Raw genomic sequence first — 13,367 nt, forward strand, 5'->3', positions numbered from 1 at the left:
CTTTTCAAACCAGGAAGATGGAGCTGCAGTCGAACAAATGGATGATTAATTTGCTAGTTTGTTGCTTTTTCATCGGTAAGTTGTAGCTGGACAGCGTTGACACTTCATGTGGACACGTATTTGTTCACGTTCATGTGTGTGTTTCCGTTTCGGGCTTGATTTGCTTTAATTGGTTTCTTTGTGCTCGGAGCTAGCCGGATGCTAAGCTAATCAGTGCTAACCAAAAGAAAACTGCCCTGTTTAGCTTCACTTCCTATTTGCCGGTTTTTAACTACAAATGTTACAATGGGATAAACTTTACAACAGTTCTTGGCTCATTGCAGTCAACTTGAACTTCGTATTTTACCCCGTACGTTTTGAAATATGTATTTTTTAAAGAGTTTTCTGTAAGTACGTGAGGCTGGCTCTGCCCTCTTTTACTCTCGTCAGCATCAGCGTGACTTCGCGTGATTTCCGGGCTGCGGCCGAGCAGAGCTCAAAGGATTAAAAGAAAGATCACAACACAGAACTACATGCAATGTTTTTACCCTTTGTCTTTGTTTTAATCATCACGAAACACAAATTAAGTCATTATAGGAGATGTAGGATTACCTGATGCATTCAGCAGGGGCGATTCTACCTCTGCTGGGGGCCCAGACTAAAAACACCACAGGGGGCCCCTCCAACCACAGGGGGCCCCTCCAACCAGTGTGTTATAAATTATCTGACAGGGTAAACTTCACTCTAAAAATGGCATTCACAGAGGGTGAGTTCGAATTGTCCCTCCTCTCTCCTTTCACTATCCACTTCACCTTAACCCCGGGGAAAACGTCACGAGGTTAAGGAAAGATGTCAGGAGAATTCATAAAGGACTTAGGGAAAGGCGATCTCGTTGCGCTGACAATCCGACCACATTTTCCACTAGGCCACGTCATTAAATGCGACGGGCCGGCGGAGGTTAATGACGTGAGTCCGCCGTGTTGAAACTACAATGTTCTGAAAATGGACTACAAAAAGCGCGTCTAAAAAACTTTCCCCTGTCCCTTCTTACCGGTGAAACAATCCTAATCACCACAAGGTTGGGATTGAAATAAAAGAAATATAGAATACCAGGCTACGAGTAAGAAAAGTGAAACCATCAGCTTCCTGTCCACTCAGAAATCAACATCAACATAAATATGAAATTATTTGTTACATTTATGCGAGACAAGAAGAAATGCACAAAACATTCTTAATTGAATTAAATATGTTGAATAAAACATTCATAGTTCACCTACGGGTTAAAGATTGTTGAAAGTTGTTCAAGGCGTATTATTGCAATGGTAACTTACATGATCTCCCTTTTCTGTCATCGTTAATGTCCGTGAACGGTCGGATGCGCGACTCGCTTTAAATGTTGAGGCCGCGAGGAATTGTGCGGCGTCATATCTCATCTCCTTTCGTAAAGGATGGTCCGGTCTATCCTATCCCATGGCCGCCACTTAAATGCTTCCGGGGTTACGGTAAATTGGATAGTGAAAGGAGATAGGAGGAACAATTCGAACGCACCTAGAGACCATGTTTAGTGTTTACTGCCCACGACCAAATTGACTGGATAAAAAGTGTTAAAGGTGAACTGTGCAGTTTTGGTAGTGAAATGTGAAAGTTGGAGAAACGTTCAGATTCTGTGGTATATGTTCATAACTCTGTACACAAACTGTCCTCAGAGGAAGATTTGGTCCCTGGAAAACTGTTTGAATTAAAGAGCCCATATTCTGTCTTTTTTGGGGTTCGTATATTTAATCTATGTACCTACTTTTGTACGTTCACAATAGCTAAAGTCCGAAAAAAGTGTCTGTTTTCATGAACTGCTCCTCCTTGCTCCCTCTCCGCTCTGAGTCCGTCAGCTGCACTCTGCTGAGCCCCCACTGTTAGACCCCACGTGGGCCAAGTCTGCTCTGATTGGTCTGCCGATCCGCTCTGTCGTTATTGGTCAGTTGCTCAGCACGCGTCTCGGAAATTTCAACATGAGCTGCAGGGCTCGCCACAACGAGCCAATGGGCTTAGATCAGTGATCTCACACTGACAATGACGTCGCACTGACACATTTTTATCGAGGGGGGCTAGAACCGAGCGTTACATGCAGCTAATGCTACAGCTAACAGGAGGACGTAGGAGAAGCTGCGTTTCCGCAGACTTTGAATTTTTGCACATAGATGTTCCTAAACATGCACAGGACACTTAAGAAAACACACTAAAGAGCATAAAAAAACAGAAAAAGCATAAAATGGGACCTTTAAACTGATACACAAGAATTTATGATGGGGGGGCCGCAACAGTGAAAGCGTAACTCTCCTGGTAGCTTTTTAGCTCCAAACAGAGTTCAGGGACTCATTTTTTTCTTTGAGTAAAGTTTGTGTATTTATTTCAGGAAATAAAGCACAAAATTGTTTCACTTCTCCAACCTTCACATTTCACTACCAAATCTACACAGTGCACCTTTAATAGTGTAACTACTAACTTCAGTGGAAGTTAATTTTTATAACTGTCTGTCCTCCAAAGTTAAGGCTAAACTTGCAGCTTTCAGTCATTTATTATTATATTTAATTGTCATTATCTGTTCCACTTCATTCTTTCCCTTTTTTTAAACCTCCAGACAGATAATGTATCTTCATCCTTTTGTGACTTTCATTTACAATCTTCAGTTTTTGCTGGAATAATGGATGAATCAGTGATCTCAGATGGGGCCTCTTTAGGGAGGTTTCCTACTGTCAGTGCAAAATTTGAGCCACTGCTGTGGTTGAAAGTTTGTCACTTTTTTTTTTTGCGTTAAAAGAGTTTAATTTCTTATAGCAGAAAGTAATTGCTTTTTCATTGAGTGCTAGAGGGGAAGGATCATTTGGAAGAACAAGTGATGCAAACAGAAAGTAGATATTTATTTAACTGAATTATTCAATTGTGATAGAAATGTTATTTTTATCTTGTTGTGCTGCTTTTGTAAATAAAAATCATGTTCGTCCTGAAGTCATGTTGCTGTTGTTGTGCGGTTGTTTAAGTGATTTCTCCCTTTGCAGGCGTCAGCTGTAATTCAGTGGAAAAGAAGATTTATATACACCTCAACTACACTGTCCCGTGTGTTCGACTTCTCAACGCAACACATCAAATAGGATGCCAGTGTGAGTAAAGCAATAGACTAAAGTGATACAGCAGCAGTCCGAGATGTGTTTTGGACAGCGACAAAGCTTTGCACAAAGTGTCGTTATTTGTTTTTGTAGTGAAATGCTTTCTCCTCAACCTATTAGATAAAGTGATTTCAATGAATAGTCTGTGCCGCTCCAGGCAGCTCAAGCTTCAACTCTCAAACTTACAAATAAATGCTTAAGAAGATGACATCACACTCATTACAGATAAACGGGTATTTCCTTTTATCAATATCTGGTTATCTAACGGTGCAAACATCGGTCATACTACAAACGCCCCATCAGCTGCTCCATCAAAACCCCTACAACCAAATCCTGAGCAGTCAGGTGACACACACATTGATATACATGCTTGTAGGACATATTGTTCTGTTACTGCTGTTTGTATCTCAGATGCTAATGCTGCATAATCTCTGTTGGATTTCAGCCTCTTTGTCCGGTGATGTGGGTGTGCTCCATGTACTCGAGTCAGAGGAAAACCTAGACTGGGTCCTGCGCACCGGTCGCAATCCTCCTTACCTGGTTATCCTGGAGTACCCGCTCTTCACCAGGTACAGTTGGCATATATCTCAACCTGCAGAGGGAGTGCCTTGAGTAGTTTTTTAATGAGAGTGAGGCTGTGATTTACATGATCTTATTCAGAAAGATGTGTGTAGGGGTTTCTTGATAAATACAACCTTAAAGTCGTTCACTTATAGAAGCACATTTTTCTATTAAGCATAGGATGAAGTGGAGGAGTTAAACCTCAAGAACATCCCGATGAGTGTCAGTCACAGAAATGTAACATAAATTCTGTCTGTCTGTAACCCTGAGGAAAGTAACTCACACCAGATTTCAAACCCACGTCTCACCTGTATTTATACCCGTATCGTTTACTCTCCCCCGTGCCGCCTGTCTGCTCGTCAGGTCCGTCATGATGAAGCTGAAGAACGGCTCCAGCAGGGTGGCAGGCGTTGCTGTGGTGGCACCAAATACAAACCCGCCAGAGGGCTTCTCGCCGCACACCTCCTGTCCCAACGAGAACACAGGTGGGTGGGGGGTTTACCTGTCAGGACTAGTCCCTCAGTGTTACATCAGTTACAGAAAATAATTGTAGGTTGGTGAACTACACCATGTAATTACAACCTGTTTTTTGAATGTTCTGTTAACTTTGTTCTGTAACATTATAACTTCACCATAAAGTCCTGTTTCACCTACAGCGTGGATTTTTATTCCAAACTGTATATTTCTTAGTTTTCTATCTCTCTTTTTTTAAAGAAACAATTATAAATTGACAGTCAGTTTGGCAGATAGCTCTAAATAACACAGTTCCCATGACCCTCTCCCACCATTACTTGTAGGAAAAGTCAGTCCTGAAAGTTTGTTTTTCCTATAAACCATGGAGTCTTTATTGCCTAATGAATCCAAATTAACCACAAATCAAAAAGTTAGGTGACTTGAACTGCAGATTACAGATCAACCCTAATCTTTAGTAGAGCCCAAGCCGATAATATCAGCCGATATTTGCATATCCAGTGAATCAGTATCGACTAATCTTTAGCTTTAGCATTATTTGAGGCCTGGTGTTTTGATGTCTCTTGCTGAAAGGTGCGCTGGGTTTTACCTTTGACCTTTTTATTGAAGAATTTGAATGTTTTATTTTTTTGAATTTCATGCCAGTTTACTTGGATTTAAAGAAACATGTTTATTTGGTACACACTTCAGTGTTACAGCTGCTGACTATGCGTTACCCTCAGGTGTGTACACAGATTCCTACGATCCCGCCCTGGCTCACTGTAACGGGACGGTGTGGAACCCTTTGGGAAACGGATTGTCCTACGAGGAGTACGACTTCCCCATATTCTCCCTGAAAGACGACAATGACACTCGGGTCATCCGGCAGGTAACGCGTCACCATAAAAATCAGATATTTTGTCTGTTATCGATTTCATTGCAGTAACTTTATTCTTACAGTCATTGCATTGTTGAACTTTGTTCATCACAGCACTGTTTGAATGTTTCCCGGTTGCCCCGGGTAATAAATCAGTACAGTTGCATTAAAGTCTGATCTGAACTTGGTTTGGAGAAGAAGTGATATCAATGAATCTGTTTCTGCAGCGTCGTCTTTCCAAATAAAACATGTCGAGGCACATTATGTCATTTGTCAGAAGAAGCCACAAATCATTAGCTTCTCCTCGACTGTTTTGTGACAAAAACAGACGGATCATGTTTCAGGTTTATAATAAACCTGATCTCATGCAGTACCAATGTGTTTAGGATTGTCTTTCTCTGCAGGCTTCATGTGAACAGACAACAGAGCTAACACTTCTTAACCAAAGAGGTCAACACAGGCTTCCTCTTTCAGTTTCAGATCATAGATTTAGTCAAACTTTAGATTTAAACCAATCTTTATAACAGTCTGTGAGGTGTTTTTAGTGACTGTTTGTTTCTTCTCCAGAGAGTTAAGAGTAAATTTGCTATAAAACAACAACTTTAAGTTACCTGCTGCTGCATAAACGTTGACGGGGTAGACGAGGGAAACCTTAAATCAAACTGACAGTTTCAGGTTTGACAGTGTCGGGACCGCTTCTGTTCCAAAGTGATAAATGAAGTCTTATAAATGATAGTGAGAGACTTTCTGTGCCAAACCTTCCAGTGCTCCCTTGAGCAAGAGCTACAGACCCATTTTTATATGTTCAAACTTGTTCTAGGGATTGACAACTATTTGAGGTTTTTCCAAAAGAAGAAAGAAAAAGAAGAAAAAAAAACAGTGATGTTGTTGTGGTTCCTCTGTCAGTAAAAAAACCCCCACAAACAAAGAGGTTTCATATGTGTGTGCTTTCCCCGGTTTGCAGTGCTACTTCGATCATAACCGTGCAGTGAACGGCAGCACTCCTCAGTACCCGCTGTGTGCCATGCAGCTCTACTCCCACATGTCCGCCGTCACCGACACGGCCACCTGCATGAGGAGGAACGACCTCAACTTCAGCATCAGCCCGGGTATTTACACAACATGAAGAAATATAAAACTGTATCTCTTACTATTTAAGGGGATCTAAGAGTGGGATTATTCATCTTTATTCAACTTTGTCTTGATTTTGTTTTCCTTTAGAGATGGTGTGTGACCCACTGGGTGACTATAATGTTTGGGCCTCCACCAGGCCTCTCAACAACACAGTCAAGGGCCACAAGATGTGGGAGAGTGTGGTCATAGCAGCAGCCAGGGTGAGTCACAGAGAAAAGAACTGCGATCTCATGTTGTGTCTTTCATGGTTGCACACTCACTCCGAAACTTTCGTGCATTATTCCTTTTTTTTTTTTTTTTCAGAACAGGTTCGATTTTCCAAAATGTGTGTTTGTGTGTGTGTTGTCCCTTACCTCAAACATGCTGCCAGCAGCTGTTCAGGATCAATCGCCTCGAGTAAATTGATTTTGATGTGTAGTTCCAGTAAAGCTAGCAGTGTATCAAACTGGACATCCTGCTATCGGGATAATCCTGCAGCTTTCTCTATCAACAGCTGAAACTCCGCTTGTTCTTGTTTTGTTTTCATGTAGACAGACCCCGTCTATTAGTTGTTTAAACATGTATGCATTACATTGTAGGTAAACAAACTACAGGATGGGCTGCGTTCCACATAGTTTAAGGCCATAAAAAAAAACAGGTCATGGCATGTAGATCTGAACGAGTTAAACCAGATGTGACCCCTGCTTGATGGCTCTCCTCTTATCTCCTCTCCCCATGTCTCTGTTCTCTGTCTTTTTTCCTCTCCTCTCCTCAGTTGGACAGCAGGTCTTTTTTCTTCGACATCGCTCCAGGAGCAGAAAGCGGCGTCTCCGGGTTCGTCACTCTGCTCGCGGCCGCTCACGCTCTGAAGAACGTCACCCAGGAGGCCCCGCCAAACCGCACCATCCTCTACACCTTCTTTCAGGGGGTCAGTTGTTTCCACACCTTTTTTGATATGAACCACCTGTAACATCGTCCACTCAGCAGTACTCATGATTTCTGTCTCTGTCATTTCAGGAAACCTTCGACTACATTGGCAGTTCGAGGCTGGTGTATGATATGCAGAACAACCAGTTCACAGTGGACCTGGACAATGTCCACTCAGTAGTGGAGGTTGGACAGGTGTGTATTATAGACTCTTCCAGAAAACGACATTGTACTTCATTATTATCATCTACAGACAGCTGATTCAAGGTCACAATTAAAGAGACATTATTTAAAACCAGAGTATCTAAAGGACATCAAAATGTTGTTTAAAAGTTAAAACCACAATGAGGTTTTTTTAAGGTCTAAGGTCTTTTTAACAATTAAATGCATTCAATTGATTACTTTTACCACGATGGAGGGTGGATATATGCACAACACGCAGGGGATCGGCGACCTGAATTACAGTTTGAAGAAGCAGGAAAGCCCACCCACTCCCTCAATGACACGTAAAGCTTAACAAACAAAACATTTCAACCAGGGGTCGTCTTCAGGTGATGGTTCTTGAACTTACCACTTCTGAGAAGCGCTGGGAGGCTTTGGAGGCTTTTCTCTCTTTTCTACGTTTGACAGGAAAAAAAAAAACATTTAAAAGATCTCTCGTTATAATACTACTACTACATTTAAAAAAACAAATGGCTAATAAGTGTGAAGAGGCGGTCTAAACTGAAAGTCTGAGGCACTCTGATGTCGTATAGAAATCCTTTTATTAAACCATTACGTTTTCACACTTTGTCATCAGGACAGTCAACTTTCTTATTAGCTATTTGAATTCTCTCCTCTGTTCTTGAAGAGCACCTGATTCCTCTACTTTGTTCCTCTCAACCTATTTTCAACACTCACAGTTAAGCTAAACTGATGTTGCACATTGAACCTTAAACTTTTCCATTGTGGACAAAACCAGTGAAGTCTATTTGCTCTGATTCAGATTCTTTATTGTCCCACGAGGGGAAATTTGCATTGCAGCAGGAGCACCCAGAAGAAAAGAAACACAAGAACAACATCAACATCAATGAAAACAAATTAAAAAAATCAGACAACTCAACAAAATATAAAACATCGCAATAAAATGAGATTCTTAATGAATGTTATTTTGTTGTGTTTATCTTATCGTGTGTGTTATTTTTGTTCCCCACAGGTCGGACTCCGCGCTGACTCAAAGCTCTGGCTTCACTCTGATCCTGTGTCGAGGAAGAACAGCAGCGTCAATGAGGAGGTTTGTGTCTCTGCGCTCTGCTCTCATACAGCTTCTCATTCATCACCACAGCCACAACATATGAACTCCAATTCTTTTGGATGAAAAATTCAATGAAATGAAAATGAAAAGTTGGATAAGGATTTTGATGTTCCCGGGAAACAAAAAAGTACAAACAGATGTCAAGGTTAGAAACAGTTTGTGCGTTACGGTGTGTTTCATTATTTTTTTCTTGAATGTTTTCTTTCAGGTGATGAAGCTAATCGATAACTTTCAGTCGGCTGCTGCGGGTGGAAGGGTCTCGGTGGAAGAGCCGGGTTTCTCTCAGCCCCTCCCGCCCTCGTCCTTCCAACGTTTCCTCCGAGCTCGACCAATCCCTGGCGTCGTCATTGAGGATCATCAGTCCGCTTTCACCAACAGGTGACACGGACTTTCTCCTGAACACATGCCAGTTCCTTCATTTCATTGAAGGATCTTGCGTGTTTCCTTACTGCGTTTTCCTGTTCTGTGTGCAGGTTCTATGAAAGCATGTACGATACTGCAGAGTACCTGAACATTTCCTACCCGTCCCACCTGACGGCAGAGGAGCAGCTGGAGTTTGTCACTGACACGGCACAGGTACGTCTGCACATCACAAAGATTCACCAGCGTCACGTGTTTGTGTATTTATTCTCCACGGGCCACACATCTACTTCTGCTCTCACTTTGGTCAGATTGGTGTCATCTGATTTGATTTCAGACGACTGAAAGTTTTCTTCTTTCCTCTGATATGATTATGAACCCGTCTGTTTCCGACTAAATTGATGCCGCACTCTTGGGCCTCTTGTTTGTCTTTCTCCTACGTCCGGCTGTAGATGTAAAAGAGAAGTAACAGCTCCACCTGTCAATCATCAGATGAATGGAGTAAATTGTCTGACATGTGTTCTGCTTTTAAAAGTCGTTCTAAAAGTTTGAGAGTTGTGAGCAGCAGGTAGTCGTGTCGTCTCATTTCTATTTGAAAAATCTGGTTTAAAATGTTGAATTGAAAACTTCTCAGGCAGTATATTCAAGCCCTAAAGAAGCCTTTATGATGCAACTACAACTCTTTTATTTAGAACTTCACACAGTTGGCGTTTGGAAGCATTGAATGTGTTCTGTGTTTCTCTGTCAGGCTCTGACGGATGTGGCCACCCTGGTAGCTCGGGCTCTCTACATGCAGGCCGGAGGACTAGAATCTCAGCTCAGCAGCATCAGAGCAGACCCTCAAATAGTAAGACTGCTGGATTCAATTTTAGAATCAATAACACGTGTGTCACACTATCCATTGTTTTCTACAATTTCACTTTTCCTACATCTTTCTCCTCAACTTCAACTTTTATTTGACTGATAACAAAAACACTGTCCCTTTCTAACTGTTTTCTCCTCCTCAGGTGACCGGGATGCTGTATGGTTTTCTTGTTCGGTCGAATAACTCCTGGTTCCAACAGATTGTCCCCTCTGACCTCATGAGCCATCTAGGTAAGTGAGGGGGAAAGTTTTTAAATATTAAATACACTCATTCAAGTGAACACTGCTGGTACTGCTTATCTTGGAACACAATATTTTTAGGCAAAAAAAAAAAAACCATAATTTTTCTCGTCTTCTGTTCATCAGCTGACAGGCCGACAAACTTCTATGTCGGCGTCCACCAGCAGTCCAGTGAGCCGACCCTTCTGGTCCAGTACCTGCTGGCTAACCTGACTGGAAACACCCCAAACATCACGCAGAACGACTGCCAGAACCAGAGGGAGGACGAGAAGGACACAGAGAGCAAACATGTAAGACATTTATGAACAAAGGAAAGAAAGAAAAATGTAATATTTTTAGTCAATAAAAAGTGAGAAGAGATGATGTGGATGACAAGTCCATGATCACATCTTCAAACTTCCTGAGTTCTTTTTTTAAATAGAATGATTCATATAAACGCTGGATTAATACAGATGAGTGATTAATTCTGAATTACACTGAACTGAAACATCAGCAGCCTTTAACTCATGTTCTTCTTGTTTCAAAAATAAATGAAAAATCTATCTTGTCCTGTGACCCCCCCCCCCCCCCCTCCCTCACCTCCTCCCTCAGATGTACACCTACATGTGGGTTCAAGGCACAGCGCCTCCCAACAGCACCAAGAGGGATGGTTTCTGCGTCCGCTCCACCGTCCGTCTGTCTAAAGCACTTTCCCCAGCCTTCGACCTGCAAGAGTTCACCTCCAAAGAATATTCAACGTGGACAGAGTCCCGGTGGAAGACCATCAAAGGACGCATATTCCTCGTGGCCAGTCATGAACTGGAGGTAAACTTGGTTTTTCACTCCTCACACACGTATCCAGGATTAATGCAGATTTAAAGGGGACATATTATGAAAAATCCACTTTCACAGTTTTTTTGAACATATATTTGGGTAACCTGAGTGGCTACAAAATGTGAAATAAACCCATCCAGTCCTTTGTTTGTGGTCTGCATAAGTCTTACAACACAGAGAAACATGCTCTGTTTAAAATTTTCTCAGTTTTTGATGTCACAAGTTGGATTCTGGTAAAAAAAAAAAATCCCCTCCCCTCCCCTGATATCTTCACCCATGGACTCCACCCCCAGCCTAGAACAAAACTGTTGCGCATGTCCGCCATTTTCAGTCACCCTACAGAGGAGTGATGTCCACAGGGAAAACTCAGGGGGGGTCATTACATTTAAAGAGACACACACACCAAAACGGAGCGTTCTGAGAGAGCTGGTTTATACAGGGTCACAAACCTCCTCTGGTGCTTGACTCATGTTATATTTTGACCAAAGCACAGCACAGATGTTTCATTTAGACCACAGGGGGACTGTTTGAAAAGGTAGAAAAGGGGGATGATATGTCCTCTTTAACACACATTGTTTATCTCACATGACAGAGTATTTGTTATCGGCCCTTTTCAAAATGAGATTCTGCGACAGCACTCGACGCACTGCCGTCCATTACATCTTTTTTTACATTCATATTGATCAAGCAATGGCGTATAAAAAATAAAATAAAACCATATAAAGTATTTAAACAGTTTTTTTTAAAAAAGGTCTAACTGTTCTTTTGACCCGTCTCAGATGTTGACGTTGGGCGTGGGTGTCGGCATCTTGATCTCGTCCCTGCTCATCACGTACATCGTCAGCTCCAAGGCCGACATGCTCTTCAGCGCGGGGAGGGAACCCGCAAACGCCACCTACTGATCCCCCAACAGCAACCGCAGGCCCACGACCACTACTTCTACTACTTTTACTACTTGTACTACAACTACTACTCCTATCCCGTACCAGACATGGACCGTCCCCCTTCTCTTCAAAAACGCAGCACGTGCAGGTACACAGAAAGGTTAGACAGCAGCAGCAGCAGCAGAGAGCGGGGTTATTTTTTTAAGACGACGACTCCATGTTTGTGGACTCACTCGGGTGAGACGTGACATGAGGACTGGACCGGCCTGGATGGATCTGGACTCATTCAGGGTCAGAAATCACTGGTCAGGCACCAGCAGGCCCTGCCAGTGGAAAAGATGTTAATATTTCTTTTTAAGCTTTTTTTTTTTTTTTTTTTCCCCCTTTTTATTGTCGAAGAATGTTTTGTTTACCGTGTCACAGGATAGACACTAAACATGGAGCATTATTTGAGCATTAATTTAGCGGGCGTGTCTGATTGTGAATATGTATATGTGAATAAGTGTGTGAGCGTCTGACCGTGGGATTCAGTGTGTACGGAAATGAAGAGCGTGTGTGTAAATGTGTGTGTGTGTGAGGATTGCAATGGTATGTGCAATACTGTAGCTGTCTTCTCTGTCATTGTAGTTTAACTTATCAATCAGTTCTAATGATAAGAAACCACTTTTTTGAGTCGGTGAACAAGTAGTAACATTTCAAATTTTAAGGTTTTGCAAATCCAGAAATGTGTGGTGAAGTGTTTCGATTGAACTGTTGGTTCTGGGAAGTTGACAACAACCTAAATATTTATACTGTTCAGTCCCAGCACACATATGTTCACAGGTTTATGTAGTGACAGACTCAACTCCATTTCACATATTGTGATATTGGTGTGGAGGAGGAAAAGAAGAAGAATTTCCCCCTTCAGAGTCTGGGGGGGGGGGCGGCTGACAAACACTTTTCTGCATATCGATCAGCTGCCAAAAAAAAAAAATCCAGTCAGAAAATGTGTTTCTACAAAAAAAAAAGCGCTGGTACTCAGGCTGTGCACTCGTTTTTGTTTCGTACCATTGTGACAAGGTTTCTTTTAACGATAACTTCTGAAAAATGTGGCATCTTGCGAGAAGATTTTCAATTTTTGTGAAGGAGTGATCATTTGATGGCTCAAAATCAGCGACCAATTGTGATGCCTTGATGAGGAAATAAACATGGCTTCTTTTCCAATTTGTCTTTATTTGTCACTGAAATCTAAATGTCTTGATTTATGAATGATGGGAGTGTGGATGGAATCATGACACCACAAAAAAGTCATAAATCATGTGTTTTCCTCTCACTCCAGTTATTACTAAGATTATCTCTATTTTTATTTTTAAAGCACCAACTCAACAAATGGTATCTCGAGACGCTGAACAAAAGAGCAGGTAAAAGACTCCACTCCTTGTTATATTAGATTATAAAAGAGCAGGTAAAAGACTCCACTCCTTGTTATATTAGATTATAAAAGAGCAGGTAAAAGACTCCACTCCTTGTTATATTAGATTATAAAAGAGCAGGTAGAAGACTCCACTCCTCTGAGTGTAAAACCAGAATTTCCCTCAGGTATTTATAAAGTATGTAAAAAAAGAAAGAAGAGAGAGAGAGAAATATATATATAAAAAAAGATGAAAACCTTGAGGCAGAAACTGAATTATAGAGAACAGGATTTCATTCATGTGCTGCACTTCAGAGCTTCTAACATCTGTTTGTGCTGAGAACACTTCTGAGGTGCCCTGTTGAATATGTTATCACCAAATTGAAACAGGAAAAGGAAATGAACGGTTAACATGGTCATAAAGGTTCAGGTTTTCTAGCCTTGATGTGCCACA

At 41.7% G+C, this 13,367-nt stretch overlaps 1 protein-coding gene across 1 annotated transcript; it reads left to right on the plus strand.

The window, feature by feature from the left end:
* Positions 1 to 7: 7 nt before the first annotated feature.
* Positions 8 to 12,726, plus strand: ncstn (nicastrin). Its single transcript, XM_061045349.1, has 17 exons — positions 8 to 75; positions 3,033 to 3,134; positions 3,586 to 3,709; positions 4,065 to 4,186; positions 4,895 to 5,040; positions 5,993 to 6,137; positions 6,250 to 6,362; positions 6,917 to 7,069; positions 7,159 to 7,263; positions 8,264 to 8,341; positions 8,571 to 8,740; positions 8,836 to 8,938; positions 9,471 to 9,569; positions 9,730 to 9,817; positions 9,953 to 10,116; positions 10,418 to 10,630; positions 11,419 to 12,726. Exons 1-17 carry the CDS (start codon positions 18 to 20, stop codon positions 11,539 to 11,541), a joined length of 2,106 nt encoding a protein of 701 aa, XP_060901332.1. The 5' UTR covers positions 8 to 17; the 3' UTR covers positions 11,542 to 12,726.
* The last annotated feature ends 641 nt before the right edge of the window (positions 12,727 to 13,367 follow it).

The sequence above is a fragment of the Labrus mixtus genome, chromosome 8 (genome assembly GCF_963584025.1).
Source record: "Labrus mixtus chromosome 8, fLabMix1.1, whole genome shotgun sequence".
NCBI lineage: Eukaryota > Metazoa > Chordata > Actinopteri > Labriformes > Labridae > Labrus > Labrus mixtus.